The sequence below is a fragment of the Sciurus carolinensis genome, chromosome 14, assembly GCF_902686445.1.
Source record: "Sciurus carolinensis chromosome 14, mSciCar1.2, whole genome shotgun sequence".
In the NCBI taxonomy this organism is placed as follows: Eukaryota; Metazoa; Chordata; class Mammalia; order Rodentia; family Sciuridae; genus Sciurus; species Sciurus carolinensis.
In genome coordinates this window covers 85,989,498-86,016,657 of record NC_062226.1, presented here as the reverse complement: position 1 = coordinate 86,016,657, position 27,160 = coordinate 85,989,498, and the positions used below count along the sequence as shown (strand labels likewise).

Below are 27,160 nucleotides of genomic sequence, written 5' to 3'. Positions count from 1 at the left end.
TTTGATTAAATGTTTATTTTAAATGTTTGATTAAGAGTTGTTCTTGTCACTGTGTTTGTCATCATTTTTTCTTTTTTTTTTTTTGTACCAGAGATTGAACCAGGGCACGCACTTACTGAACATCCCCAGTCTTTAGTTTTTATTTTGAGATAGGATCTTGCTAAGTTGCTGAGACTTGCCTCAAACTTGTGATCCTCTGCCTCAGCCTCCCCAAATTGCTGGGATTATAGGTGTGCGCCACTGTGCCCAGTTGTCATCATTTCTTGAGGTTGATTTATTTAAATGTAATAAAAGTAGAAAATAAATTAATATAAATCTCTTAAGAGGAGATATATTATTTGAAATTACACATGATATAATTATTTATATCCAGAAAATCAAAGAGAGTACTTAAAAACCTGGAAAAATTAGGGTATGCTTTGGTTAATGTAACATAAGATAAATTTTAAAAGATGAATAATTCTTCATTGTTGAAATAGCCAGTTAGAAATGGAAAGAAAAATCTTATAAAAATACAGCTAAGTTTAACAAAATAGTTCTATATCCAGAAAATGAAGAAAATAATTATATCCTTAAATTAGAATTTGAGGGATGTAAACCAGATCTCAGTAAAATTATCAGCCTTCCTAAAATTAACATATGAGTTTAATTCAATACCAGTTAGAAACCTAGTACATCATTTTAGGAAACTAAATTAAAATGATTCTAAAGTTCGTATGGAAAGATATTTGTAAGAATATCCAAGAAAAATATATTTAATCCTATTTTATTACAATCTCTCTTCCTCCTCTCCATTACAGACCATATTTCTATGGAGAAGGGTGGGGGTGGGGGAAACATTTTATTGGCCTTTTTTATTTAATTAAAAAATAAAAAACCTTACTTTAGTGTAAATAAAGAGGTTGTCTACTGTTTTTATATTTTTTTGACTGATTTACTCATTAAAATAACTAGGTTTTAAGGAATATGTTATCATTAATTGATACAGAAAATTTAATAGAAAAGACTTTTACTCTACAGTTATAATCCCATCTTAAACTAAAATGAGAAGTAATATTAGATTTTAAAAAAATTAAAAATTAGAAATTTCTTGTATCTTTTAAAATGCATGTTAAAAAAACAATTTATTTCAGATTTTCTGAACTTGGAAATTCTGAAAATAATTCTCTTTCTCTTTTTTAAAAATATTTTTCCCCTCTGTCTCTCAAAGGTATGCAACCACTCATGTATTCAGTTCAGGAAGCATTAAATGCCAGACCATGGTGGATTCGTATGGGGACTGACATTTGTTACTATAAGTAAGTATTCTAAGAACATGATCCCAGCTTACAGAAGGAGGTATTGACTTTATTCTGTTTCACTGTCAAGGCAAAAACTATAATTAATATTGCTTTCTTTGAATCATGATGCTATGCTTTATTAAACTTCATTCAATAAAACTGAAATTAGAAATTATAAATAATAATTTGCAGGGTTTTTTTTGGTCCTGTTATTTCAAATATAATTCTTTTCCCTTTTTATAATAACACACAAATAATTATCTTATTTTAATTTCTAAAATATTTTAACCCAATTGTCTTTTGCAGTTAACATTGTATCAGCTTACACAGTTCATCTTTGATTCATTAGGTAATCTACTTTAGCGAGCTAGAATAAGTGCTAGATATCACTTACTACATTTATAGTATAATTGGATTGTTCTTCAGCTCCACTTCTAAATAATCTAGGTGTCTCATATACCTTACTTTCCATTTTTACTCTATTTTTCATGTAATGCTCCTAGATAACTTCCACTTTTGAATCAGTTGCTTCTCTGTTAATCTCAGTCTAGAAATTTCTGTATAATGTATTCTTACTCAGCATTAAATTTAAGCAGCATTAATATGACATCTTTTAAAAATTTTTTTTAGCTTTGTTAAATGGTAACAGTTTCTAAAATTAAACTATTGTAACAATTTATGACATAGCTTTGGATAAACCTGTGTCTTAAATTCTGTTAATTTGCTGGTTAAGAAATATTTTTTGGGCTTTATGTCAGCAAGGTTCCCCTCTCCTACATTTATTAACAAAATAAGTAGTAAATAAAAGAGGAACAGAAATAAAGATAATATGTAATTCATCTGCATTTGAATACTCTCATATTTCTTTTGATAGTAGGCTAATATAAAAATGTTCTTTGGTCACTCGTATATTTCTCATAAAGTTGGAGTTAAACAGTGATGATCCGGCAGTGCTTGGTTAGATTTCAGCAGAATGATTTAGAGACTATTAAAGGGTAAAACAATGTTTGTCAGAAAAATATTTCTTTCATGCTTCTCTACTTTTGTATAATAGAAACCATCAACCATAGAATGCTTTTTCATATTGCAGAATGAGTGATCATAGCATGACAAGTTGCTCTAAACTATGTCAGGAGTAATGGCAAGGTTGATTAATTTTTGGTTTTTCTCTTGGCTGCTCCAAGTTCTAGAACTGATGTTCAATTTAATTCCACAAACATTTTTTAGCCACTTCATTTGTAATAGGCACTGTTTTAGTTTTTTTATGAAACCTGAAATTCAGGTAGTAGGAATTTAAGTGTACTTTTGCATTATGTCTTAATTTTTTATATTAGCTTAGTTCTCTGATGCTTGTCTTTCTTACCTCTAAAATGGAATACAAGTACCTTCCACTAATATATAAGCTAATGTGTGTTTTACTGGTTTATAACATAAAAACTGCTAAAGAGCTGTTATGTAGTGATATAAATACCTTTCCAATTAGATGTTAAGCTTTCTTGGGAGAAGAGTTGAATTTGTTTTGCATGTTCCTTAATCCTTAGTACCTTGTTATTGGATATCTATTAAGACACAGTGATTAAGTTAGTGAAGCATATATCAGTTTAAAAATATATTCAGTATTTATGTGCATTAATGACCTATAGGCCCAGGTTTCTCAGGATTGGAATTTTATAAATTAAGTTGATAGAATATCTTTAAGTGTAATGTCAGCAATATTTGAAGTCTTTAAAACTCCAAGTTATTTAAAAATGTTTTATTATGGAATCTTCAAACATTTATAAAAGCAGGAAATAGGATAATTATGCCCCATGTGTGCATCACCCAGTTTCAATAATTATCAACACAGCAGGTTTTGTTTTAGCTGCTCTTTCACTCCTACTTCCACAGTGGACTTTTAAAGCAATTTCCAGATATCATATTTTATCCAGAAATAGTTATATGTATATTTCTAAAAGTCAAAGATCTTTTAAGACAGTCAAACCACAGTGCCATTTTTATACCTCAGAAAAATTAAGAAAAGCACTTAATATGATGAAACATCCAGTGTTCAAACTTCTCTAGTTGCCTCAGAAATATTATTTTGTAGTTGGGTTTGTTTCAGTTAGAATTCAACTAAAGATCACATAACATTTTTTAAGTGTGAAAGAAGTGAAATGTGATTTATTTCTACCACCAGTGAGCCAGAAGAATTAACTGAACAAAACAAAACCATCAAACACCTGTGAAAAGTGGCTTGTGTCAGCTGATACCTGCCCATCTGATCCCTTGCTAATCACATATCACATTTGATTTTTTGTTTCTTTGTCCTGGAGATTGAGCCCAGGGGAGCTTAGCCACTGAGCCACATCCCCAGCCTTTTTTATATTTTATTTAGAGAAGGGTCTCACTAAGTTGCTGAGGCTGACTTTGAATTTGTGATCCTCCTGCCTCAGCCTCCCAGTCTGCTGGGATTATAGATATGCACTACTGCGCTTGGCATCGCATTTGATTTTTGTTCAAGTATCCCTGTAGTCCTTTTTTAATTTACAGGCTTCCCTTTTCTCTTCTGTAAATCTCTAATTTATTTGTTAAAGAAACTGGATTATTTGTCACGCAAAATTTTTCACAGTTGGATTTTACTGAGTATATCTGTGGTATTAACAAATTTCATCTCACCAGTTTCCTGTAAACTGGCAGTTAGACCTACAACTCAGTCAACTTCAGGTTTTATTTTTGGTAAGAATACCTCAGAGGTGGTTAATAAGTTTCTATGGCAACACATTTGAAAACAAAATCTCTGATATTTTTTCTTTTGTAATCTTAAGATTGATTAATAAATTCAAGTATTGGGCCTGATCCATCCACCATAAAGGTATCCATTAATCGTTCATCTAATAGTTGCAACTGCTATTGATGATAATTGGCATATCCAGAAATGTGTGTGGTTATCATAGAATGGGGTTCTAAAATTTTACTGATGTATAGCTTATGAGTTTCATTTAACTAGTAAATCCAGAAGTGATAAGTGATGTTCACTGATAAAAGTTTACTCCTTTATTAGTACTAAGTCTATGTAAAATATTTAAATTAAACTTTCTATAGACTGGGGTTTTTTCTTTTTTTCCTTGAAGTTCTTTTTAATAAAAGTCACAAGGAAAATCAGAACTTTTATGTGGATGAAATAAACCTGTTTTATGCTTTTTAATGGCAGAAATCATTTCTCAAGAAGTTCAGTTGCTGCAGGTGGACAAAAGGGAAAATCCTACTATACAATTACTTTCACTGTCAATTTTCCACATAAAGATGATGTTTGCTACTTTGCTTATCACTATCCATATACGTATTCAACTTTACAGGTGAGATCTCTAAATTGTTATTGTGACTATTTTTGCTTATTATGGTATGTATCATATAATTGAAGAAAAGTTGCTCTTAATGAAATACCTTAATAAAATAAGAAAGTTCAATATTGAAAATGTTAGAAATTTTACGGTATTTATTGGAAATGTTAAAGAAGGAAAATGTGAGTGTGATCCTTATTGAAAGACATATGAAGAAAATTTAATATGATCTTTGCTTCCCATCACTTGTATATTTCTACAGTTCTCTAAGATTCCCAATTTACAAATTTTAACTAGTTGAGACGTCTACTTTTTTCAACTAGGACATTGAATCTCCTAGAAAACAGAATAGTAGAAAAATGTGGATACAATTTGAATTTTTTTCTGTAGCAAAAGGTTTCATTTTGTAATCCTAGATCCAGATTCCTTAGAACATGGGGTATAAGCATTGTTTTGTGGAACTTTTAAATCAAGTAATTATATCACCAACTGTGGTAGAGTTATTCTTAGAACAGAATGGTAACCCTAATGGTCAAGGATCATAGAGTTGTGATCAATTTACCAAAAAAGAAGTGGAGCATTATGATTAGGAACAAACTTCCAAGTTATTATCAGAAAATAAAAAAAAAAATGTGGTCTGTAGTGGTGTCAGACTAAGAATGCAAAATGAGCCTCAGTATTTTTATAAAAGTTATAACCTACAATAAAGGTATAATGTTCAGGAATCTTTTCTGTGCTAAATAATATAGCATCAGACTATATACTTCATGACTTAGTTCTATTTTTGGGTAATTCATCCTAGGAAAATAATTATGAATGTATTTTTAAAAATGTATCTTTGGGGCATTTTTATTTGCCTGGTTATTTATTATTATTTATTAATCTTACCTTTTAATGTATTTTGAATTCTTGTCTCATTTAATCCTACTACCATGATCTTTCCAGACATTATTATTGTTCCTCACCTGTCCTACTGCCAGCTTCTTCCTACCTGTGATCCTAGGATTCACTTTTACCCTCTTTTCTCTTCCTTGGTTTTTTCCACACTGTGGCCAGAGGGCTCTTTTATGGCAAATCTCATTTTATAATCCCCTATTTAAAATTCTTGCCCTTGCGTGAAGTCTAAAGTTCTTAACCATGATTTCATTTATTTTTCACTTGTTTACCATTTCCATATACCATTTGAACTGTTGTTTAATATTTATTTTAAAATAGACTTTAAAATAGTTCGTTCTTTAAAATGTATCCTCATCCTAAGTTATTATCCTTAGAATTGCAATTGTAATGTGCTAGACTTTTTTTTTTCTAATTCACAGTAAAATACATACCTATTAAACTTTTAAAAAGGATATCTGTGTATTGCATAGTTACTTCCAGTAATGGTAGTGTACGTACCATGATTTGGGAAAGACTGGTCTTCCAGCTTTTCATTCTGTATCAGGTTCTCAGTTTCTTAATCTTGTTCTTTCTATTCTAACTTTTTGAGTTCTTTGAAGTGTTCTTGTTCTGCCTGCATTCTTGTCTCTGTCTCCTTCACTCATCCTTTGAATCTCAGTTGAAGTATAACCTTCTCTAAAAGACCTATCCTCACTGCCCAGAGGTGGCTAGGCTCCCTCTCCTTATTACAGGCTCTCATAGCACTAGGATCCAGTTATTCATTATTGTATCCCCAATGTTCCACATGCTTTTTGGCAAACAATGACTGCTCAAGTCAGTAGTGATTATGCAAATGAACATAGGCAAAAATGTGAGAACTAAGTATCTAAAATAAGGGATTGGACAATATATTTTTTGAGGTGGTATAATATCCATAATTACAAATGTTAGTAATGTATAAATGTTTAAGTAGCAAAATAAATCATAAAAAGTCAGATGTAATTATGGTTTTGGTTATATATGCTATATTTAGTAATCCAGGTGATAGAGTTGTGGGTGTTTTAATATTTTCTTTTGCACTCTGTTTCTTGCAGACATTTTACAGTGAGTCTGTATTAATCTTGAAATCAGGAAAAAGGGTTGTTAAAAAATTTGTGCTACATGATTTTTATTCTGTACATTTTAGATTGCTGTTACAGCTATGCAGTCACTTATAATTCTAAAATTCAAGAAGTTTTGAAAACCAGAGACTTTTCATAATTCAGATTGACAAAGCCTGATCTGAACTGGTTATGAGCTTATTTTAGAATACAGATTCCACTTAGGGTTTTTTCACACATTTTGTTGCAGAAACAACAATATGTTTCTAAAAACTGCTGCCCCTGACCTAACTCTGCTGGTAGTATTGCATAGTCAATGGTATACACACTTTACCACCTTTTTCAAGTTCCCCAAATACTGATGTTGAAGTACATCTGGCCTTGAGGGTTTTGGATAAGAAAGGAATTGGATTCGCTTCTATTTATGCGGCAATCTGGATGCATTGTTTCTACATATCATAGGGAGTTTAAAAATGATTATATACTTTGCTTTTAAATTTTTATCAAGATGCATCTTCAAAAATTGGAATCAGCACACAATCCTCAGCAAATCTATTTTCGAAAAGATGTGTTATGTGAAACCTTGTCTGGAAACAGCTGTCCCTTGGTGACTATAACAGCAATGCCAGAGTCTAATTATTATGAACATATCTGTCAATTCAGTAAGTCTGTCTTCTTCACTTAAATTATCACTCATTCTCACATATTTTTCTTTGTTGTACGTATTTTTTATAACGAAAATAATGCAAAGAACAGACATCAGAAAACTTGAATTTTAGTCTTGGTCTTGCTACTGCTTACCCATTGGCTGACCTCTTGCCTCAGTTTCCTTGTCTTAAAAGTAAGGGTGCTGCCTGAGATGTTCTTCAAGGTCCCTTTTGATGCTAATATTCTTTAGTACTTCTCCTTAGAAATCAGACTCAGGATAAAATACAATGGTTTTAAGAGTTCAGGTAGAAATGCCATCAATTTAAATTAAATTGAAAAGCTGACAACTAATTTTATTTATAAATAAAATATTAAACAGCTAGACTTATCAAAGTTTTGTTAATTGGCTCTGTACTGGTACTGTTTTTCTTTGCCATTTTTATTTTTAAAAATGCCTCACAAATCTAGCTCTGGTATGAAAAATAAACTCTCTTAAGATCGGGCCTAAGATAAAGTAGTTTCAGGAAAGAGAATGAGCCTTTTATGTATGAAATTATGAATAATGAATTGAGTGATTATTTTTAGACCCATTAAAATATATAGTGAAAAAATTTGTTTTGGTGAATCTCTGAGCAGATTTTTTTTCCTGTGCGTATGATAATGGGGGGGGATAAGATTATATTTTCCTTCTTACCCCATGATATTTGAAAAATAATTTAATACGTTAAAACTTTCTCAATTACTTATTCTTTACAAAATCAAAATCAGATTTACGTTAAAAATCTGATTTTATATGTAGATTAATCATTGGGAAGTAAATATGTTGTTCAAATACTATTTATTGTTTTATGTTCATATTATAATCTCCTTCAAGACATGGTTTATATTATTTTTTTTTTTTTTAAATTTGCTTTCTCTATCAGGCCTAGTGCAGTACTTGTATATGCTACATGCACAGTGAATTTATATTAGAATTCACAGTTGAGAGAGACATTATTGAAGTCCCAAAATGAAATGTAATACACTCTTTTAGCAGCTGTTCATTTTAATTTGAGATTTTATGTGTACTTTAGGAAATCGCCCTTACGTTTTCTTATCTGCTCGGGTACATCCTGGAGAAACTAATGCAAGTTGGGTTATGAAAGGAACATTGGAATATCTCATGAGTAATAACCCTACTGCTCAGAGCTTGCGAGAATCCTATATTTTTAAAATTGTCCCTATGCTAAATCCAGATGGTGTCATCAATGGAAAGTAAGTTAAGCAATAGTTATAGAAATTTTATAGATTATTATGAATGTCCTTTATAAACAGGTTGAAATAATAGTGTCCAGGTTAATTTAGAAGACATATCTAGTGATTTTTCTAAAACAAACAAATTTTCAGTGGGGAGTTTATCTAAGATAAAACTTTTTAAGTGAAAATATGCTTATATGCCAGCAATAGTATGATATTTTAAGAATTCTGTATCCAAGAGAATATGATTTCATAAAATCTCTCTTTGCTTGAATTGTTTTAGAAAAATCACAGTGTTGGGATACAAGAAAGATTTTTAACACATGCTTCTCATATTCTCTTTTTATTTGTTAATGGTGTGATCTTGTGTTGTTCCAAGATTTAAAATCTTTTGAGCCTGTTTACTTTTCGTGATAGAAGGAATTCTTTAGACTGTAATTACTAGAAAATAATTACTTTTTAAGTAAATATAGTTTATAGTCAGTACACTAAATTTATTCTGGCAATTTGACAAAGGTCTTTGGAGTGCTTCTAAAAGATTGAGTTTAGTCCAGCTGTCATGAACATCTTCAAAGATGAGGATACTATCTATATCTTATGTTTTTAATAGAAGCAGCATGGGTATTTTTTATATTTTAGGAAGTTATTGAACTTTTTTAAAAATAAAGTTTCTTTTTAGTCAATGGTTTGTGGTTATGGAACTAAAAAGAAGTCTATTTTTAACTCAAAAGCCTATTGACCCCTTAGAATTCTATTTACCTTTTATCACTTTCTGATTGTTTGCTGAAATTTTTGCTTCATGACTTTATTACTTAGCATTTATGAATAAGTGACAATATATTTACATTTTTACAAGAATATTTACTTTATGTATACTTGTCCTTCTCAGGAAAGCCTGGATAGCACAGAATAATTAATGTAATCAAAATATAGAATGTTAGTATAGCATATGGTTATTTTGTGGTCTGAGTGAATATGACCATTAACAAATTTTATAAAGTATGGAAGAAAATACCAGAATTGAGTATTATTTTTTTCTATAACTTGCAACTTTTGATTATAAATTAAAAAGCCTATCACAGTTAACTGTATGCGACCCAGGTTCTTGCACATAAGTGCTCAATAAATGTTTACTTTTAATGTAAACTGTATGTAATGTGTTTTCAGTTGAACCCACTATTTATACCTATTTGAAACACTGGAATAAAGGCATAAAATTAAATTAGGTATAGAAAGGTTATTGGTATCAGTTTTTTGTATCTTTGTGTTTATGTACATGTAGTCACCGCTGTTCTTTAAGTGGAGAGGATTTGAATAGACAGTGGCAAAGTCCAAATCCAGATTTACATCCTACAATTTACCATGCTAAGGGTCTGCTACAATACCTGGCTGCAGTGAAACGTTTACCTCTGGTAAGTGGAAATGTTTGTTTTTACTTTGTATAATAAAAACATTTTTATTGATTAATGACTTACATTATAAAATAATACAGATTATTTTCTGGTTGTAAAAGCCAAGTGTTAAGTTCAGAAGCAAGTCTTTAAAATGTCTTTTTATTTTATTATTATCTTTCATAATAATTAGGTTGTCAAATTAGTATATTGAATTCATTTTCTTATTGTATCAAGTTGATTGTTTATAATTCTTATAAGGCTTTTACTGTTTTATTTATGCATATTGGTAACTCTTGGTTTTAAGTTTTAGATATTGAACTTCATTGTTTGAACAACACTAAAGTAACAATGTGTATCTTTCAAATTTCAAACTAGTGGAAGCTAATATTTGAGTTCTTTGATTATCTCTGAAGTTCTGCAGGACACCTGTGGGAAAAGTGGCAGGCAGGCATGGTGTGAGACCATTCTGGACTTCATATACATGTTCCTTCTGTTTTCACCATTTTTGATTAGAATGTTCCTGTCATATTAGTGTTTAAATTATTTAATCTTCCTTTGAGAAATACAGAAAAACTTCATGGAGCGATAAAATTAACATGAATCCTGGCATTTATTTTTCATTTTTGAAATGATGAGCTTAAAACTTAAATTTAAATCTTTTTAATAATGTTTTTATGAGAGTATTGTTATGTTTTAGCAAAACCTTTGAGGCCATGGTGTTTGTAGCTATAGATTTGAACTGTAAATGAATTTGTTATTTTTTTCAATGGTGAATGGTAGATTCAAAAGAAAAAGTATAACTACTGGCTTGATGTAAAACCTTCACATGATTGGACAGTGTTAGAGTTGAGCATAGGTCCTTTCCAGAACTAGATATTATTACTTATTAAATGGTGGTTCTGTTGAAATAGACCAGGAATACAGAGATGTCCATTGGCTTGATAGTAACTACCTTTACTTGAAGAAAATGGATTTGAAGATTTTTAATTTTTAATATTTATTATCTTTTCAAGGTTTATTGTGATTATCATGGCCATTCTCGAAAGAAGAATGTATTTATGTATGGATGCAGCATCAAAGAGACAGTGTGGCATACCAATGATAATGCCTCTTCATGTGATATTGTAGAAGATATGGGATATAGGGTAATTATAGATGATTCATGAGTTTTTGAGTTTTAAACATGTAAACTACAGAAAATAATTTTACATATGAACTGCTCAGATTCAATAAATATTGACATCATGCTATTTTTGTTTCAGATTTTTCATTTTAAAAGTTTTTTCTTTTCACATATAGATTTTTCATCTATTTGGAATTTTTAAAATACGAGATATGGAGATCTTATCTTATGTTGCCCAGGGGTTCCAGTTATCTCAGCTCCATTTACTAGACAGTACATCCTTCCTCTGTGGATTTGATAAAGCCTTATATATATAACATGGGTTTGTTGTGAGACTCTCAACTACTGTAGTCATTCTTGTTTCTTTCTCTTTGTATACCATATCATTTTAATTGTGGTAAATTTATAATTAATATTGATAATCGAGTAGGACAAATTTTCTTATTTAAAAAAAATGCCCTTGAATCTTCTATTTTTCTTCCTTTTGAATTCTAAGATCAGTTTGCGAATAAACTTTGATGAGATTTGGTTCGGCATTGTCAAATTAAGCAGGAGAGAATTATTATTATGATAATGTACGGCATTGCTACCTATGACATTGCCTGTCTTTTTAATTCTTTTATATTCTTAAATAAAGATAGAAAATTTCTCCACATAGGACTGATATTTTTGTTAGATTTATTCCCAAATACTTAATACATTTTGTTGCAGCTAGGAATGAGATTATTTTTTTCTTACATTTCTTCTTGTTCCCAATTGACCATTCATGTGCATAGGTAAGTTATAAATCTTCTATAAGTCTTCAGATCCTTCTATAAAGGATTTCATATCAGAATGGCATCATGTTTTTTAATAGGAACATTAGAAGCAAAATCTCTGTGGAGCAAAGCTTTGAGTTCTCAGCTAGGTTTCCAACCTATAAACTTTATACGCTAACCTGTCAATAAGTGTGAAAGTAAAAAAGAGTCTTCTCAGATATTGAAAGTCTCAGAAATTTGCCTCACAAATAATTTTTCTCTAGAAGACACCAGAAGATATTATTGCCAGAATCAAGGAGTATTCTGAGAAAGAAGGAGGCAATTAAATCCAAGAGGGAGAGACAAAGCCCAGAATAAAGGTGTAGTGAGAGCCTCAGGATGTATCGAAATGCCCGATGTGCTAGCATTCAACAACTATCTTCAGAGAGTTTAGAACCTTATTAGGTTAGGCCACATTAAAAAATTAGATTAACAGAGTTTAGGGTTAAAGTGGAGAAATAAGGAATATTTAATGTAGACCCAGATAAACAATGTGCGAAAGTGAGAGGCCCAGAGGGGAGAAAACTAGACTAAAGAGCACACACAGCCTTTCCATGTGCAGGTCTCTTGGAACACCAGCACCATAACCACCCTTCTTGCTTATTTATCATACTTGACTTCTCAGGGAATTATTACTTAGTCCCCTAAAATGAAATCAGGTCTCACATTCACAAGATTATCTCTCCTTTGTTACACTGAAAAATTGTAATTTAGCCAGGCATAGTGGTTGCACATCTGTCATCCCAGCAACTTGGGAGTCTGAGGCAGGAGGATCCGTATGCCTCAAGCCAGCTTCAGCAACTTAGCCAGGTCCTAAACCACTTTGCAAGACCCTATCTCAAAATTTTAAAAAATGAAAAGGGCTGGGGATGTGGGTCCAAAAAAGATCGTAATTTAAATTTTGGTATGTTATTATTTGGTTAATGTGTTTCTCTTTATGCTATGGTCAGCTTCATGTGCCTGGCAGGTCTGTCTGATTTGTTCACTTTTGGGAACACAGTTATTATGTAGCAGAGAACCTTATTCATCCCAACCACTCAATAAATATTTGTTTGATAAGTTGATGGATGGCAGGCAGAGGTGGGAAGATAAATATAAGACATACTAAGAAATTAGCTATTTTTGGTCTTGGTTTTTAAGTTTTTACTAATTCTTTTCTCCCAGGCTTCTTTGTTTGTTAGATATCTGGTATTTATTATGAAAGGAGACATAAAATTATGCTGCAGGTTAGGCAAAATAAATAAAGCAGTTTTTCCCCTAAATAATTTGTCAAGATGTTAACTGGCGTTTCAGACACTATCACCCCAAATAGTGTTATTACTAGATATGTCTGGTGTTCACATTTGACACAGTTTATATTGTTTCTTGTCTTCAAGACTTACGATTCTTTACATGTTAGTGAGCATCTTACATTCCAAGATTATTAAGGAATGTGTATGTGTGTTTTGTGTATAGGTGAGAAAGTAGATCGTTTCACACAATTCGATGATCATGTATGTTAGTTCCAACTGATGCTGTAACAAAACAACCATAAGTGTGGTCTTAAAACAAATTGATCTGAAATAGGAGGCATTAGAAAAACTGAAGAAATTGGAAAAGGCCTATCATTTAGTTAATAGTATTAAATCAATATTAATTTTTTGTTCTGATATTCTACTATAGTTAACATTATAGTTAACACTAGACATTAACAGTAAAGGATTGCTGAATGAGAGATTAAAAATTCTTTGTAATGTTTTTACAACTTTTAAGTTTAAAATTAATCCAAAATAAAAAGTTTAAAAAAACAAACTTTTACTATTGTATTATGATATTCACCTTATTGAAAGAAAATGTGACTTAGCTTTAATAAAGTAACAATTGGCTTTTAAAGAACCTTTGATGAGTATCTCCAATGCTTAGGCATTAGATAAATATTTTTTGAATGAATAGACAAATTAATTATATGAACAAATAGTTAAAAACTTTATTGCCTGATTTGAACTGTGCTTATAGTAGCTTTTAGTGTACTTTCATATGGGTTTTCTTTGTGATGTAGGTAGAGATTATTACTGCAATTCTACATTGAGTCAGGTCAGTTCACATCTTGAGGCCTTGGTGAAAAAGTGGTTTGCCTTTGGTTGGAAGTGAGATATCCCTGCTTCAAGACCTCTGTTTTCTGTTCCATCACAGTGTCTCTCCTATCATAGTGATGCCTACACCCCACCTATTTCCAAAAAACATTAGAGTAACATACCACTGTGCTTTTGAAGAACTTGAAAGCTTATTTTCTTTTTGATGCCCTCTCTCTTCTTCCCCCTCCCCAAATAAAATGATTAGAATGATGTAAAAATGGGAACACTCCAGATATATAAAAAGTAGTAGCCAGGCAATGTGCCACACGCCTGTAATCCCAGTGGCTTGGGAGACTGAGGTAGGAGGATTACGAGTTCAGAGCCAGCCTCAGCAACAGTGAGGTGCTAAGCAACTTAGTGAGACCTTGTCTCTAAATAAAATACAAAATAGGTCTGGGGATGTGGCTCAGTGGTCCAGTGCCCCTGAGTTCAATCCCTGGTACCAAAAATAAAAAAGAAAAAAAAGAAAAAAAAGTAGCAAGTGAAAGTTGTCATCTCTCATTTTCTTAATTCTAGTCACTTGTACCATGCGTGTTACGAAACTTGCCTCTAAGTACATTTCTCCATGGTCGTATATACATACAATATATGGAGTCTTTATATTTGTAAGCAGTACATAGCAATTTGCTTTGTCACATAATAATGCCTGTTGATTGTCTTTCCTGGTCATCTTATCAGGATCTGTCTCAATCTTTAACAATTACACAAGATTTTCATTGTGCTTTTTCGTTTTTATTGTACCGGCACATCCAGTTGTATTTTTTCAGTAGTCTCCTGTTGGTCATTTGACTAGTACTGACAAATCTCTTTCATCAGGATTATACAAATTAGTAATCCCAAATATTATGAGTGATAGTGTTTTTCCTCAACATCCTTACTGTATTGTACAATCTTTGCCACATGAAAATAAAACCTTTTTATTTATATAACTATAATTATAAATGAGATTATCATATTTGAGTTTCATGTCTTCCCTCATATTCTTGGATTTTGCATTTGCCCTCTAATTATTATTGCTTTTAAAATAATTCTTTATGTATATTACAACTTTATTTTCTAATTTGTTATGATGTTTGGTAATTTAAAACTTTTTATCATATTTGTTGATTTTTTTAATGGCTTATGGGTTTAGTGAAGCATGACTTCAGATTGTTTTTCTCAGTGGGTATTCATTTGTGTCTATTTAATAAATGATCACTAGTAATAATTTTTTATTAGTTTTACTGAACTTCATTTTTTTCTAGAGCTTTGTCTGTTCCTAAATCAGCATCACAATTTATCTTACTGTAGATACAATCTAGATTGCTATATGTTGGATTATTCCTCCACTATAGCGTTTTAAAAATTTTTTGAGAAATTTCCAAGGTACTCCCATATTTATACTTTGAGGTGACTTGAGAATAACTTTAGTCAGAAAACATTTTTGAATGCTTTGTGATTATCTTGCGTTTATTGATTACTTTAGGGATGATTGACATTTCTAGTGTTAAATCTCAGTTGTTCATGGCTAAATATTCTTCATATTTTGAATATGTTTTTGTTATATTTTTAATCATGGTTTTCTTAAATGATTATATTCTGCTTACTGGTTGCTATTCTAAGTGTGATCCTTTCTCCAGTATGTTTATTAACTGGCTACTATTTGATTACTGCAGTAGAAAATTCTAAATTAGTAAGAGAATTATTTGGATGTTTGAGTATCAGGGGTTATAGCCAGAAGATCCACATGGTCCTGATTTTATTACTCATTTCAGCAAATATTTTAAAAATTAAAAATATAAAATTAACCTTTTGATGTATTTTATTATTTTTCTAATTATTTTTACAGACTTTGCCTAAGATACTGAGCCACATTGCCCCAGCATTTTGTATGAGCAGCTGTAGCTTTGTAGTGGAAAAATCTAAAGAATCCACAGCACGTGTTGTAGTTTGGCGGGAGATAGGAGTACAGAGAAGCTACACCATGGAAAGTACTTTGTGTGGCTGTGATCAGGGAAAATACAAGGTAAAATGTTTTAGGACTCTTAGCCATAAAAAAATAAATTGAAGACTTTCATGTATACTGTCATGGTTTTCAAGTATACATTAAATGTACATTTATCTTATGGAGTTATATGTAATTTTTGATAATGCAATTAAATCATATGCAGTCTCATCAGGTTTTTTTTTGTAAAGTCTAAATATCTTGCTTGGGATCCTTAAGATACTCCTGAGTCTATTTACATTCATAATTTTTAAGAAAAGACATTGGAATACACACTTAAATACTAACTAGTAATTAATAAGGAGCTATACATGTAGTACATTATGAAAATTTCCTGTTATTTTAATTGACTAGTTATATTTTTGTACATTTAAAATCAACACATTATACTTATAAAGCAACTAGTTTGTTATATTTAGATTGTTTTGTGTGTAACTTTTAAATGCATATCCTTTCACTAAATTCTTTACTAAGACTGCTCTTTAGTTCTGTAGACTTTTGTTGGAGATAACCAAAGTTTAAATTTTACTTTGGAAATTAAAGATTTATAAAATATTGGGTGATTTAGGATTTTTTTTTATTTTAAAAATTGAGGATTTCAGGTTTAGTGAATTGAACCTTGATAAGCAGTTAGCAAACCTGAGTATTTATTTTTCTTTTGTTTTGTTTTTATTAATTTTTATTATGTAAGGGTCTGTGAGGTTAATATTGAAACATTGGAGCTTTGATTTTAACAGTATGGTATTTCAGCATTGGCAATCAAAGTAATAGATTATGAGAAATACTAGCAGAAGATTGTTAAAATATGGTTTCACACATGATCTACAAGAGTAACATTAATCTTAAAATGTTCATCCATGTTTTTTCTCCCTAGTTGGTGATATCTTTTCTCCCTAGTTGGTGAAAATAATTTGCATCATAGTAAGTGAAAATAGACATTTGAGAAATGGTCTTTTAGGACAGTTTCCTATGTGATCTAAGAATAATTTCACATTATAAAAATATATAACAATATAATGTCATAGTTTGATACCAACTTTTAAATTTTATTAATATTGCTATAAATTCTTTATAATTTTATCGAGATATAATCAGAGTAGAGAAAACTTTCTAATTACATGTGTAATATTACTTTATTTCTAGGGTTTACAGATTGGTACTCGAGAATTAGAAGAGATGGGAGCAAAATTTTGTGTTGGTCTGCTGCGTTTAAAAAGACTGACATCTCCATTGGAGTATAATCTGCCTTCCAGCTTGCTTGACTTTGAAAACGACCTAATTGAATCAAGCTGCAAAGTAACTAGGTAGGACACACTTGTTTTACTATTTTATTACATTGTAATATACGATGGAGCTTCATTAGAATAGTTAAGCATAGGAAAAAGATGGGGATTTGGCTAACCAAGAGCGTATGTAATATTTTTTCCAGATTGTGATAATATTTTTCTTTTAATGTTCATATTTGAATGAGATTTTAATGAAATACCTTTATATTTTGAATGCTGTTTTTAGTGATCTTAATAATTTAGCTTTTGTCCAAAACTAATCAATGGAGAAATATTCCACTTAGATAATATCTAAATTAAGAGGACTTAGAGTCAGGATTCATATTTCAAAAGAATTTCTTTGTTGATATCTGCACACATTGTATGGCTGTACAGTAATATTGTGATTATATATAGAAACAACTGAGTTTACCTTGCCTTTGAAAATTTATTTACATCTGCTAAATATTCTTTAAAATAGGTCATCTTTTTCTCTTAATATTCAGCATATATGAAATTTTATCAATTATGAGCTCAGAAATAATTAAATAACATAATTCAAAAGCATAATGCCAGAACATAAGCATTTAATAGTTTGGTGTATATGTGTAAAATAGTCCCAGTGTTTAGAACCTTTGTGATTTAGACAACTGATCACTTGCAGTTCTCTATTCTTCAGAGTGCTTGCTGGACTCTGATGGAAATGAATGTAAAGATTGTGAGTTCTTAATGATATTTAGAAGCCTCCTTTTAAGCTTTAATTCATGTATTATTAACCTCCAATCAGTTAATGGACTTATTGTAGTTCCTTTAAATATCCTGAACTATCATTTATAATTATTAATACCTCACAGCCATGATTATTAGCACCTCTGCCAGCTTTACTCCTTTAAAAGGAGCAAATACATGTTTTGAAAAGCATTTATTTTGAAGAAATATACTGCTACACATGCTGCTATATCACACTTCTAACATTTTGATAATTGTGTTTCAATATAATTTGTTTCCTTTATAATCATATCATTTTATTTTACATATTTCAAAGTACTATTGCGAAAATGACTTCATAGGCCTTATCATAACTTTCCAAGGGGACTGTGGCATACAAGAGGTTAAGAACTCCTAGTTTCTCATCAATGTATGCATATAAAAATACAAATCTAATAATAGGCAATTATAAATTAAGACAGTTTTCCCCCTTGAAATTCTACTTCAGCTGATTCTCCTGTTTATTGATTTATCTCATTAGGCAGCTAGTCACTTCTTCCTCTGTGCTGTCATTCTTCTATCTCAGATGAATTTTATACATACCTCTGATTTTCCTTGACTTCTGTCTGTATCCTGATGCTTTTGAGGTTTACAGGTCCTCAATCTGAGTTTTTCTACATCTCATTTTTGTTGGCAAGAATATGGTGGATACTGTTTTCTTCTCATTGCATCCTCCTGTAGTATGCAGTTTTAATTTGTTCTGTTCCTCACTGTGTTCCCTTTGATCACTTAAGATGGTATGTGCCAAATTTTTCCATCACAAAATCAGTTTTTCCTCCTTTTTAATTAAGTATTTTAATGGGGATGTATTTTGCAATTGTCAGTATTCGTTTTTATACACTGAACTTTGAGTTTATTCATTTTTAAATGTATATATATTAGACTTAATGATTTACATTTTAATTCAGTGAGTTTTAATCTGCTACTATCATTCAGTTTGATGTTCAAAATCACCCCAGTTTGGTTCCTTCAAGTAATTTCTGTATTTTTTTCACATATCCCCATCATTCTTTAAGGAATTCCTTCTTTTCTGCCACACAGAATTTCCAGGCTCATCTTTTATATGTACTTTGTCCCAAAGTTGGGATTAGTCATTTCTTGAAGGCTCCTTGTTTTATATTGGGTAGAAAATGGTATTTATTGAAAGTGTACATACTAGTCGTGTTTATTACTTTTTTGGTGTCACTACTTTAAGTTTTCCAAGTAGACAGAGCCATTGAATAGATTTAAGTATTATGTATGTGAATGTGTGTTCACACATGTATATACATGGATGCACACATACAGACATAATCTGAAAACCCTGACTTCACAGTGACACGTTCAATTTTAATCCTACACTCACTTGTTCAATCTAGTTTTCAAATTTCAAATTTCTGACTCCCTTCTTTAACCACTTTCATTTTGTTTACAATTTTACTTGTTTAACCAGTCTGCCTATGTATAACATATCTCCCAACTTCTCCATTCTCTCTTGGATGCCTTTCTCATGCCTCCAAGCTCCAACACTCCAAAGGGAGGAACTTTCTAAAAATAAGTTTTGTAATTTGTTCATTGACTGCTGGTGAGCCCTTACATTTACATACTTATTGTACACAATGAGTTTCTATGGGCAGAGTGTTGGGCCAGACTCGCAGTAAGAGTAGAAGAAATAGGAAATCAGCACTCATTCCTGGGGAAGCTGTTGGTACACTGGAAGAGGAACAGTTACACGTGTGAAGTGACATGATGTTGGTTATGAAAGAAAAATATTTAAAAAATAATAGTTTGATAAAGAAATATCCTCTGAACATGAAGGAGACAAAATTAGCAATGGGAACTAGACTAAGTTAGGCAAGGCTGAAAGTCTTAGTTTAGAACTTAGAAGAGCTGTAGTTGAAGAACGCATCTAGGGAAAATGTTCACTTGTATGCTAATGAACATTGATTTTATAGACAAAGACAATGTCAATCAAAGACATTGATTTTGTATGTTTTTAAGCACAGAATGATAACTGACACATTCTGTATGTAACATTTGTTAAAATGTTTAGAAGCTTATAGCCTACTTCTATGGGGGAGGTACTATGTATTTTAGTACTTTGGGGGGAATGCAACTGCAGAGCTTTTTGGAGCTGTCCTTTGTGGTGGACACTTCCAGGATCATAGGACACACTACTAGAGTTCATTTATTCAACATGCTGCTTGGTAAATGTTCATTTGTTCTTACTTTGTTTTGTATTGGGATTTTTTAAAAAAACTTGTTCTAATTGGTTATACATGACAGTAGAATGCACTTTGATCTATTTTACATAAATGGAGTATAACTTCTCATTCTTCTGGTTGTACATGATGTAGATCACACTGGTCATGTAATCATATATGTACATAAGGTACTAATGTAGAATTCATTCTACTATCCTTCCTACCCACATAACCCCTTCCCTTCCTTTACTCCCCTCTGCCTAATTCAAAGTACCTCTGTTTTTCCCTAACCCCGCCATTATTGTGAATTAGCATCACATATCAGAGAAAACATTTAGTCTTCGGTTTTGGGATTGGCTTATTTCACTTAGCGTACTATTCTCCAGCTCCATCCATTTACCTGCAAATGCCATAATTTCATTCTCCTTTAAGACTGAGTAATATTCCATTGCATATATATACCACATTTTCTTTATCCATTCATCTGTTGAAGGGCATCCAGGTTGATTCTATAGTTTGACTATTGTGAATTGAGCTACAATAAACATTGATGTGGTTGCATCACTGTAGTATGCTGATTTTTAGTCTTTTGGGTATAAACTGAGGAGTGGGATAGTTGGATCAAATGGTGGTTCCACTCCATTTCTGAGGAATCTTCATATTGCTTTCCATAGTGGTTTGCACCAATTTGCAGTCCCCGTCAGCAATGTATAAGTTTACCTTCCCCCCATTCTTGCCATCATTTATTGTTGCTTGTATTCTTGATAATTGCCATTTTGACTGGAGTGAGATGAAATCTTACAGTTTTGATTTGCATTTCTCTAGTTGCTAGAGACATTGAACATTTTTTCATGTATTTGTTGATCAATTGTATTTCTTCTCTGTGAAGTGTCCAGTTCCTTAGCCCATTTGATTTAGGTTATTTGGTTTTTTTGATGTTGAATTTTTTGAGTTCTTTATGTATACTGGAGATTACTGCTCTATCTGATGTGTGTGTTGTAAAGATTTTCTCCCACTCTGTAGGCGCTCTCTTCGTATTACTGATTGTTTCTTTTTCTGAGAAGAAGGTTTTTAGTTTGAATCCATCTGATTTATTGATTCGTAATTTTACTTCTTGGCACTTTAGGAGTCTTGTTAAGGAAGTCAGTTCCTAAGGTGATATGGTGAAGATTTTGGGCCTGCTTTTTCTTCTTTTAGGCATAGGGTTTCTGTATTAGTGCCTAAGTCTTTGATCCAGTTTGTGTTGAGTTTTGTTCAGGTGACAGATAGGGGTTTAATTTCATTTTGTTACATATGGATTTCCAGTTTTCCCAACACCATTTGTTGAAGAGGCTATGTTTTCTCCAATGAATGTTTTTGGCACTTTTGTCCAGTATGAGATAACTGTTTATGTGGGTTTGTCTTTGTGTCGTCTGTTCTGTACCATTGGTCTATGTGTCTCTTCTGGTGACAAGACCATGCTGTTTTTATTACTATGGCTGTGTAGTACAGTTCTGGTATTATGATGCCTGCTTCAATTTTCTTGCTAAGGATTTCTTTGACTGTTCTAGGTCTCTTTATTTTTCCAAATGAATTTCATGATGACTTTTTCTATTTCTGTGAAGAATGTCATTGGGAGTTTAGTAATAATTACATTAAATCTGTATAGCACTTTTGGTAGTGTGGCCATTTTGACTATTAATTCTGCCTGTCCAAGAATGTGGGAGACCTTTTCATCTTCTGAGGTCTTCTTCAATTTCATTCTTTAGTGTTCTGTAATTTTCATTGTAGAAGTCTTCCACCTCTTTTGGTAGATTGATTCCCAAGTATTTTATTTTTTTTTGAGACTATTGTGAATGGGGTTGTTTTCCTAATTTCTCTTTCAGTGTATTCCTCATTGATGTATAGGAACATGTTTGATTTATAAGTGTTGATTTTATATCCTTCTACTTTGATGAATTCATTAATGAGTTCTAGAAGTTTTGGGGTGGAATTTTTTGATCTTCTAAATATAAAATCATGTCATCAGCAAATATTGATAGTTTGTGTTCTTCTTTTCCTGTTCATATCTCTTTAGTTTCTTTCATCTGTCTAATTGCTGTGGCTAGAGTTTCCAGGACTATGTTGAATAGAAGTGGTGATAGAGGGCATCCTTGTCTTGTTCCACTTTTTAGAGGGAATGCTTTCAACTCTTCTCCACTTAGAATGATATTGGCCTTGGGTTTAACATGAATAGCTTTTACAATGTTGAGGAATGTTCCTACTCCCAATGACATTCTTCACAGAAATAGAAAAAGACATCATGAAATTCAATTGGAAAAATAAAGAGACCTAGAACAGTCAAAGAAATCCTTAGCAAGAAAATTGAAGCAGTAGTTTTTCTATTGTTTTGAAGATGAAGGGGTGCTATATTTTGTCAAGTACTTTTTTCTGCATCTACTGAGATGATCATATGATTCTTATCTTTAAGTCTATTGATGTGACATACTATATTTATTGAACCAACCTTGCATCCCTGGGATGAACCCTACTTGATTGTGTTGCACTATCTTTTTAATATGTTTTGTATGTGATTTGCTGATTTGCCAGAATTTTATTGAGAAGTTTTGCTTCTTTGTTCATCAAGGATATTTATTGGTCTAAAGTATTCTTTCCTCGATGTCTGTTTTTGGTATTGGGATGATACTAGCCTTGTAGAATGAGTTTAGAAGGGTTCCCTCCTTTTCTAGTTCATGAAATACTTTGAGGAGTATTGGTGTTAATTTGTTCTTTGAAGATTTTGTAAACCTTGGCTGAGAATCTGTCTGGTCCTGGGATTTTCTTGGTTGGAAGCTTTCTATTTCATTGCTAGAAATTGATGTGTTTACATTGTGTATGTCCTCCTGATTCAGATTGGGTAGGTCATGTGTCTCTAGAAATTTGTTGATTTCTTTGAGATTTTCTGTTTTATTGGAGTATCAATTTTCAAAATAGTGACTAATTATCTTCTGTATTTCAGTAGTGTCCGTTGTGATATTCCTTTTTCATCATGAATTTTAGTAATTTGAGTTTTCTTTCTCTCTTCATTAGTGTGGCCAGGGGTTTGTCAGTTTTATTTATTTTTCAAAGAACCAACTTTTTTTTTTTTGTCAGTCTTTTGAATTGTTTCTTTTGTTTCAGTTTCATTGATTTCAGCTCTGATTTTAATTATTTCCTGTCTTCTACAACTTTTGGTGTTGATTTGTTCTTCTTTTATAGGACTTTAAGATATAATGTTAGGTCATTTATTTGTTGACTTTTTATTCTTTTATTGAATGAGCTCAATGCAATGAACTTTCCTCTTAGCACTGCCTTCGTAGTGTCCCAGAGATTTTGATATGCTGTTTTGGTGTTCTCATTTACCTCTAGGTATTTTTTTATTTCATCCCTGGGTGCTAACCATTTATCATTTAATAGTATATTATTTAATCTCCAGGTGTTAGAGTAGCTTCTATTTTTTATTTTATTGTTGATTTCTAATTTCATGCCATTTTGATATGATAGAATACAGGGTAGTATCTCTATTTTTTTGTATTTGCTAAGAGTTACTTTGTATCATAAGATATGATCTGTTTTAGATAAGGATCCATGTGCTTCTGAGAAGAAAGTGTATTTGCTTGTTGATAAATGAAATATTCTATATATATCTGTTAAGTCCAAATTATTGATTATATTATTCAGTTCTATAGTTACTTTGTTTAATTTCTGTTTGGAAGATCTATCAGTAGTGAGAGAGGTGTGTTCAAGTTATCCAGTATTATTCTGTTGTGGTCTGTTCGATACTTGAAATGGAGAAGGGTTTGTTTGATATATATTGATGTTCCATTGTTTGGGGCATAAATATTTACGATTGTTATGTCTTGTGATATATGATGCCCTTAAGCAGCATGAAATGCTTTCTTTATCTTTTCTGACTAACTTTGGCTTGAAGTCCACTTTATCTGATATGAGGATGGAGACCTCTGCTTGTTTACAGAGTGCATGTGAGTGATATGTTTTTTTCTCATCCTTTCACCTTCAGTCTATGGATGTCTTTGCCCATGAGGTGAGTCTCTTGGAGACAGCATATTGTTGGTTCTTGTTTTTTAATCCAATCTGTCAGTCTATGCCTTTTTTTGGTGGGGAGCAGGAGTATGTAACTAGGGATTGAACCCTGGGGCTCTTAACCACTGAGTTGCATCCCCAGCCCTTTTTAATATTTTGTTAGAGACAAGGTCTTACTGAGTTGCTTAGGGCCTCGCTAAGTTGTTGAGGCTTGCTTTGAACTTGCAATCTTTCTGCCTCAGCATCACAAGCTACTGGGATTACAAGTATGTGCCATCACACCTGGTACCTTTATCCTGAGCTGCCTCTTTCCATCTGGTTGCTCATGTCATATTCTTGGCATAATCCCCTCTCTCATTTACTTGTTTTTAAAATTTAATTATTTATTTATTTAAAAATTTTTACAGTCTGCATTTTGATTCATTGTACACAAATGGGCTACAACTTTTCATTTCTGTGGTTGTGCACAATGTAGATTCATACCATTCATGTAATCATACATGTACATAGGGTAATAATGTCTGTCTCAGTCCACTATCTTTCCTTCCCATCCCCACCCCATTTCTCTCTACACAATCCAAAGTTCCTCCATTCTTCTCTCGCCCCTTTCTACCACCCACCCCCTCATTATGTATCATCATTCTTATCAGAGAAAACATTGGGCCTTTGATTTTTTGGGTTTGGCTTATTTCACTTAGAATGATATTCTCCAACTCCATCCATTTACCAGCAAATGCCATAATTTTATTCTCCTTTATGGCTGAGTAATATTCCATTGTGTATATATACTACAGTTTCTTTACCCATTCATCAATTGAAGGGCATCTAGGTTGGTTCCACAGTCTAGCTATTGTGAATTGAGCAGCTATGAACATTGATGTGGCCGCTTTACTGTAGGATGCTGATTTTAAGTTCTTTGGGTATAAACCGAGGAGTGGGATAAATGGGTCAAAAAGGTGGGTTCATTCCAAGTTTTCTGAGGAATCTCCATACTGCTTTCCAGAGTGACTGCACTAGTTTGCAGTCCCACCAGCAATGTAGGAGTGTGCCTTTTCCCCCACATCCACGCCAGTGCTTATTCTTGTGTTCTTGATAATAGCTGTTCTGATTGGAGTTAGATGAAATCTTAGGGTGGTTTAGATTTGCATTTCTATAAGTAGAAATGATAAGCACTTTTTCATATGTTTTAATCCAATCCATTCATCACCCAGAACTTTCTGATTGCTCCTCCAAAATATTTCTCATCTTTCCTTTTTTTTCCACCATCTCTACTATGATACTAATTGAGGGAACCATCTCTTTCTAGGACTTCTTCAACAACCTCCTGATTAATCTTGCTCCTGTACTGTTTGTATCCTACACCTTCTCTGTATGCAATTATCATTCTCTTGCTTAGAAACCTTCAGTTGTATCCCAGCTGCTATCAGAGTCTCTGAGGCATTCTTCCCTCTTTTAATCTTGTTCTGTTCTCATTGTATTTTTACTATCATAACTGCACTGTCTTTCTTCTAATTTTTGGAACCATGCTTTGAAACTAGCTATGGTAAAGGACCAATTTTTATTTCCAGTTTGCTGTGGATTGATACTTGAATTAAAATGTAAAAATGAAGTACTATAAAAATGGAATAGAGGTCCCTAAAGAATACCAATATCTGTTCTGATTTCTCATTTTGACATTTACTAGACTTGTAATTTGTACATCAAATTGTTATAAAGGTTTTTGAATACTTCATTTTGATTTTTGTATTTATGTCATCAAGGACAAACAAAGAGTTTATGTACCACACCTCGAGAGTTATTATTCTACTGATTAATCTCTTTGATACCCCAGGGCCTTTTCCTTTGCTCTTGCCTCTACCAAAATGTCCATTCTTTCTCTTTTAAGATTTAATCCTGTCATCCATGCTGCTCAATTTAGTACACTGTGTTTAGGAGTGGATGTATTTTTAATATACCTTGCTTGACAATAGGGTTGCACTTCTAATTTTAGGCATTTCAATTTTGAAAAATTCTCAGCTACTTTCTCTTTGAAATTTTCTTCTTTACCTTTTCCCTTGTTCTGTTCTCCAGAATTCCCACATTGAGTTTCTTAGTCTGTCTGCCACACGTCTCCTAAGTATGTTTTCCTGTTTCCTATCTCTGCTATAGTCTAGGTGTATGTAGTCTTTTTAGTAGCATTTTAAAATTTACTCTTCAATTGTTTCTGGTCTAGGACTTGTCTCATGGGAGAGTTTTACTTTAATGCCTCTATATTTCACATCTAATTGGCTCTTTTTGTTTCTGTGTTTTTTATTTTACATTTTCTTGTTTATTTTATGACTATTATTCTTTCCATCTTTGAAGATCCTAATCACATTCAAAGTTGTTTAGATTGTGCTATTTACTTGTCTTGTGTTGGTAAATTCATCCACTGTTTCCCATGAGCCTATGAGCCTTGTAGTTTGCAGGCTCATTTTGAATGATTCTTCCCTTCCTGGCCTTGTCTTGTCTTTTTGCTTATCCTCTTAATGGTTTTGTGATTACTTCTTCCTGACCATTGCTGACTCCAGTCTAAGCCTGTCTTACCTTTGTTTTTTTTTAACCTCCTCCCTGATATATAAGAATTTAATCACTAAGTTTTGTTTTTATAGGTTTTAATTTTATCAGTGTTTTCAATTTATGCCAAATGAATACCATCTTTCATTTATAATAATAAATAATTGGATTTCCTTTTTTCATAGCATGCAATTTCTTATTAGAATATCATAGTTCTACATAGTAGTTGAGTTCAACTCAACAAAATCATACATGCATGGAATTCAATTTTAGTTAATGTTTTCCCACTTTTCCTTTCCCTCTTTCCTCCCATTCTCCTTCCTCTACTCTACTGATTTTCCTTTCATTCATCTGTTTATTTTTGATTGGTTCTTTCTACTTATACATAAAGGTGAAATGCCCTGAGGTATATTTATATATGCACATAGCATGATTTTTAAAAATTCATTGTGCATTTCTTCCCCTTTCCCATCCCTCCTCTCTCCCTCTTCTACTC

General features: G+C 32.0%; 1 protein-coding gene across 1 annotated transcript in view; it reads left to right on the top strand.

The window, feature by feature from the left end:
- Window positions 1-27,160, top strand: part of Agtpbp1 (ATP/GTP binding carboxypeptidase 1) — a 172,887-nt gene that overhangs the window by 133,751 nt on the left and 11,976 nt on the right. The window contains 8 exon segments of the mRNA XM_047524892.1: window positions 1,211-1,298; window positions 4,471-4,615; window positions 7,085-7,238; window positions 8,298-8,478; window positions 9,743-9,872; window positions 10,868-10,999; window positions 15,717-15,893; window positions 17,016-17,176. Of these exon segments, the coding sequence (XP_047380848.1) occupies window positions 1,211-1,298; window positions 4,471-4,615; window positions 7,085-7,238; window positions 8,298-8,478; window positions 9,743-9,872; window positions 10,868-10,999; window positions 15,717-15,893; window positions 17,016-17,176 (1,168 nt within the window).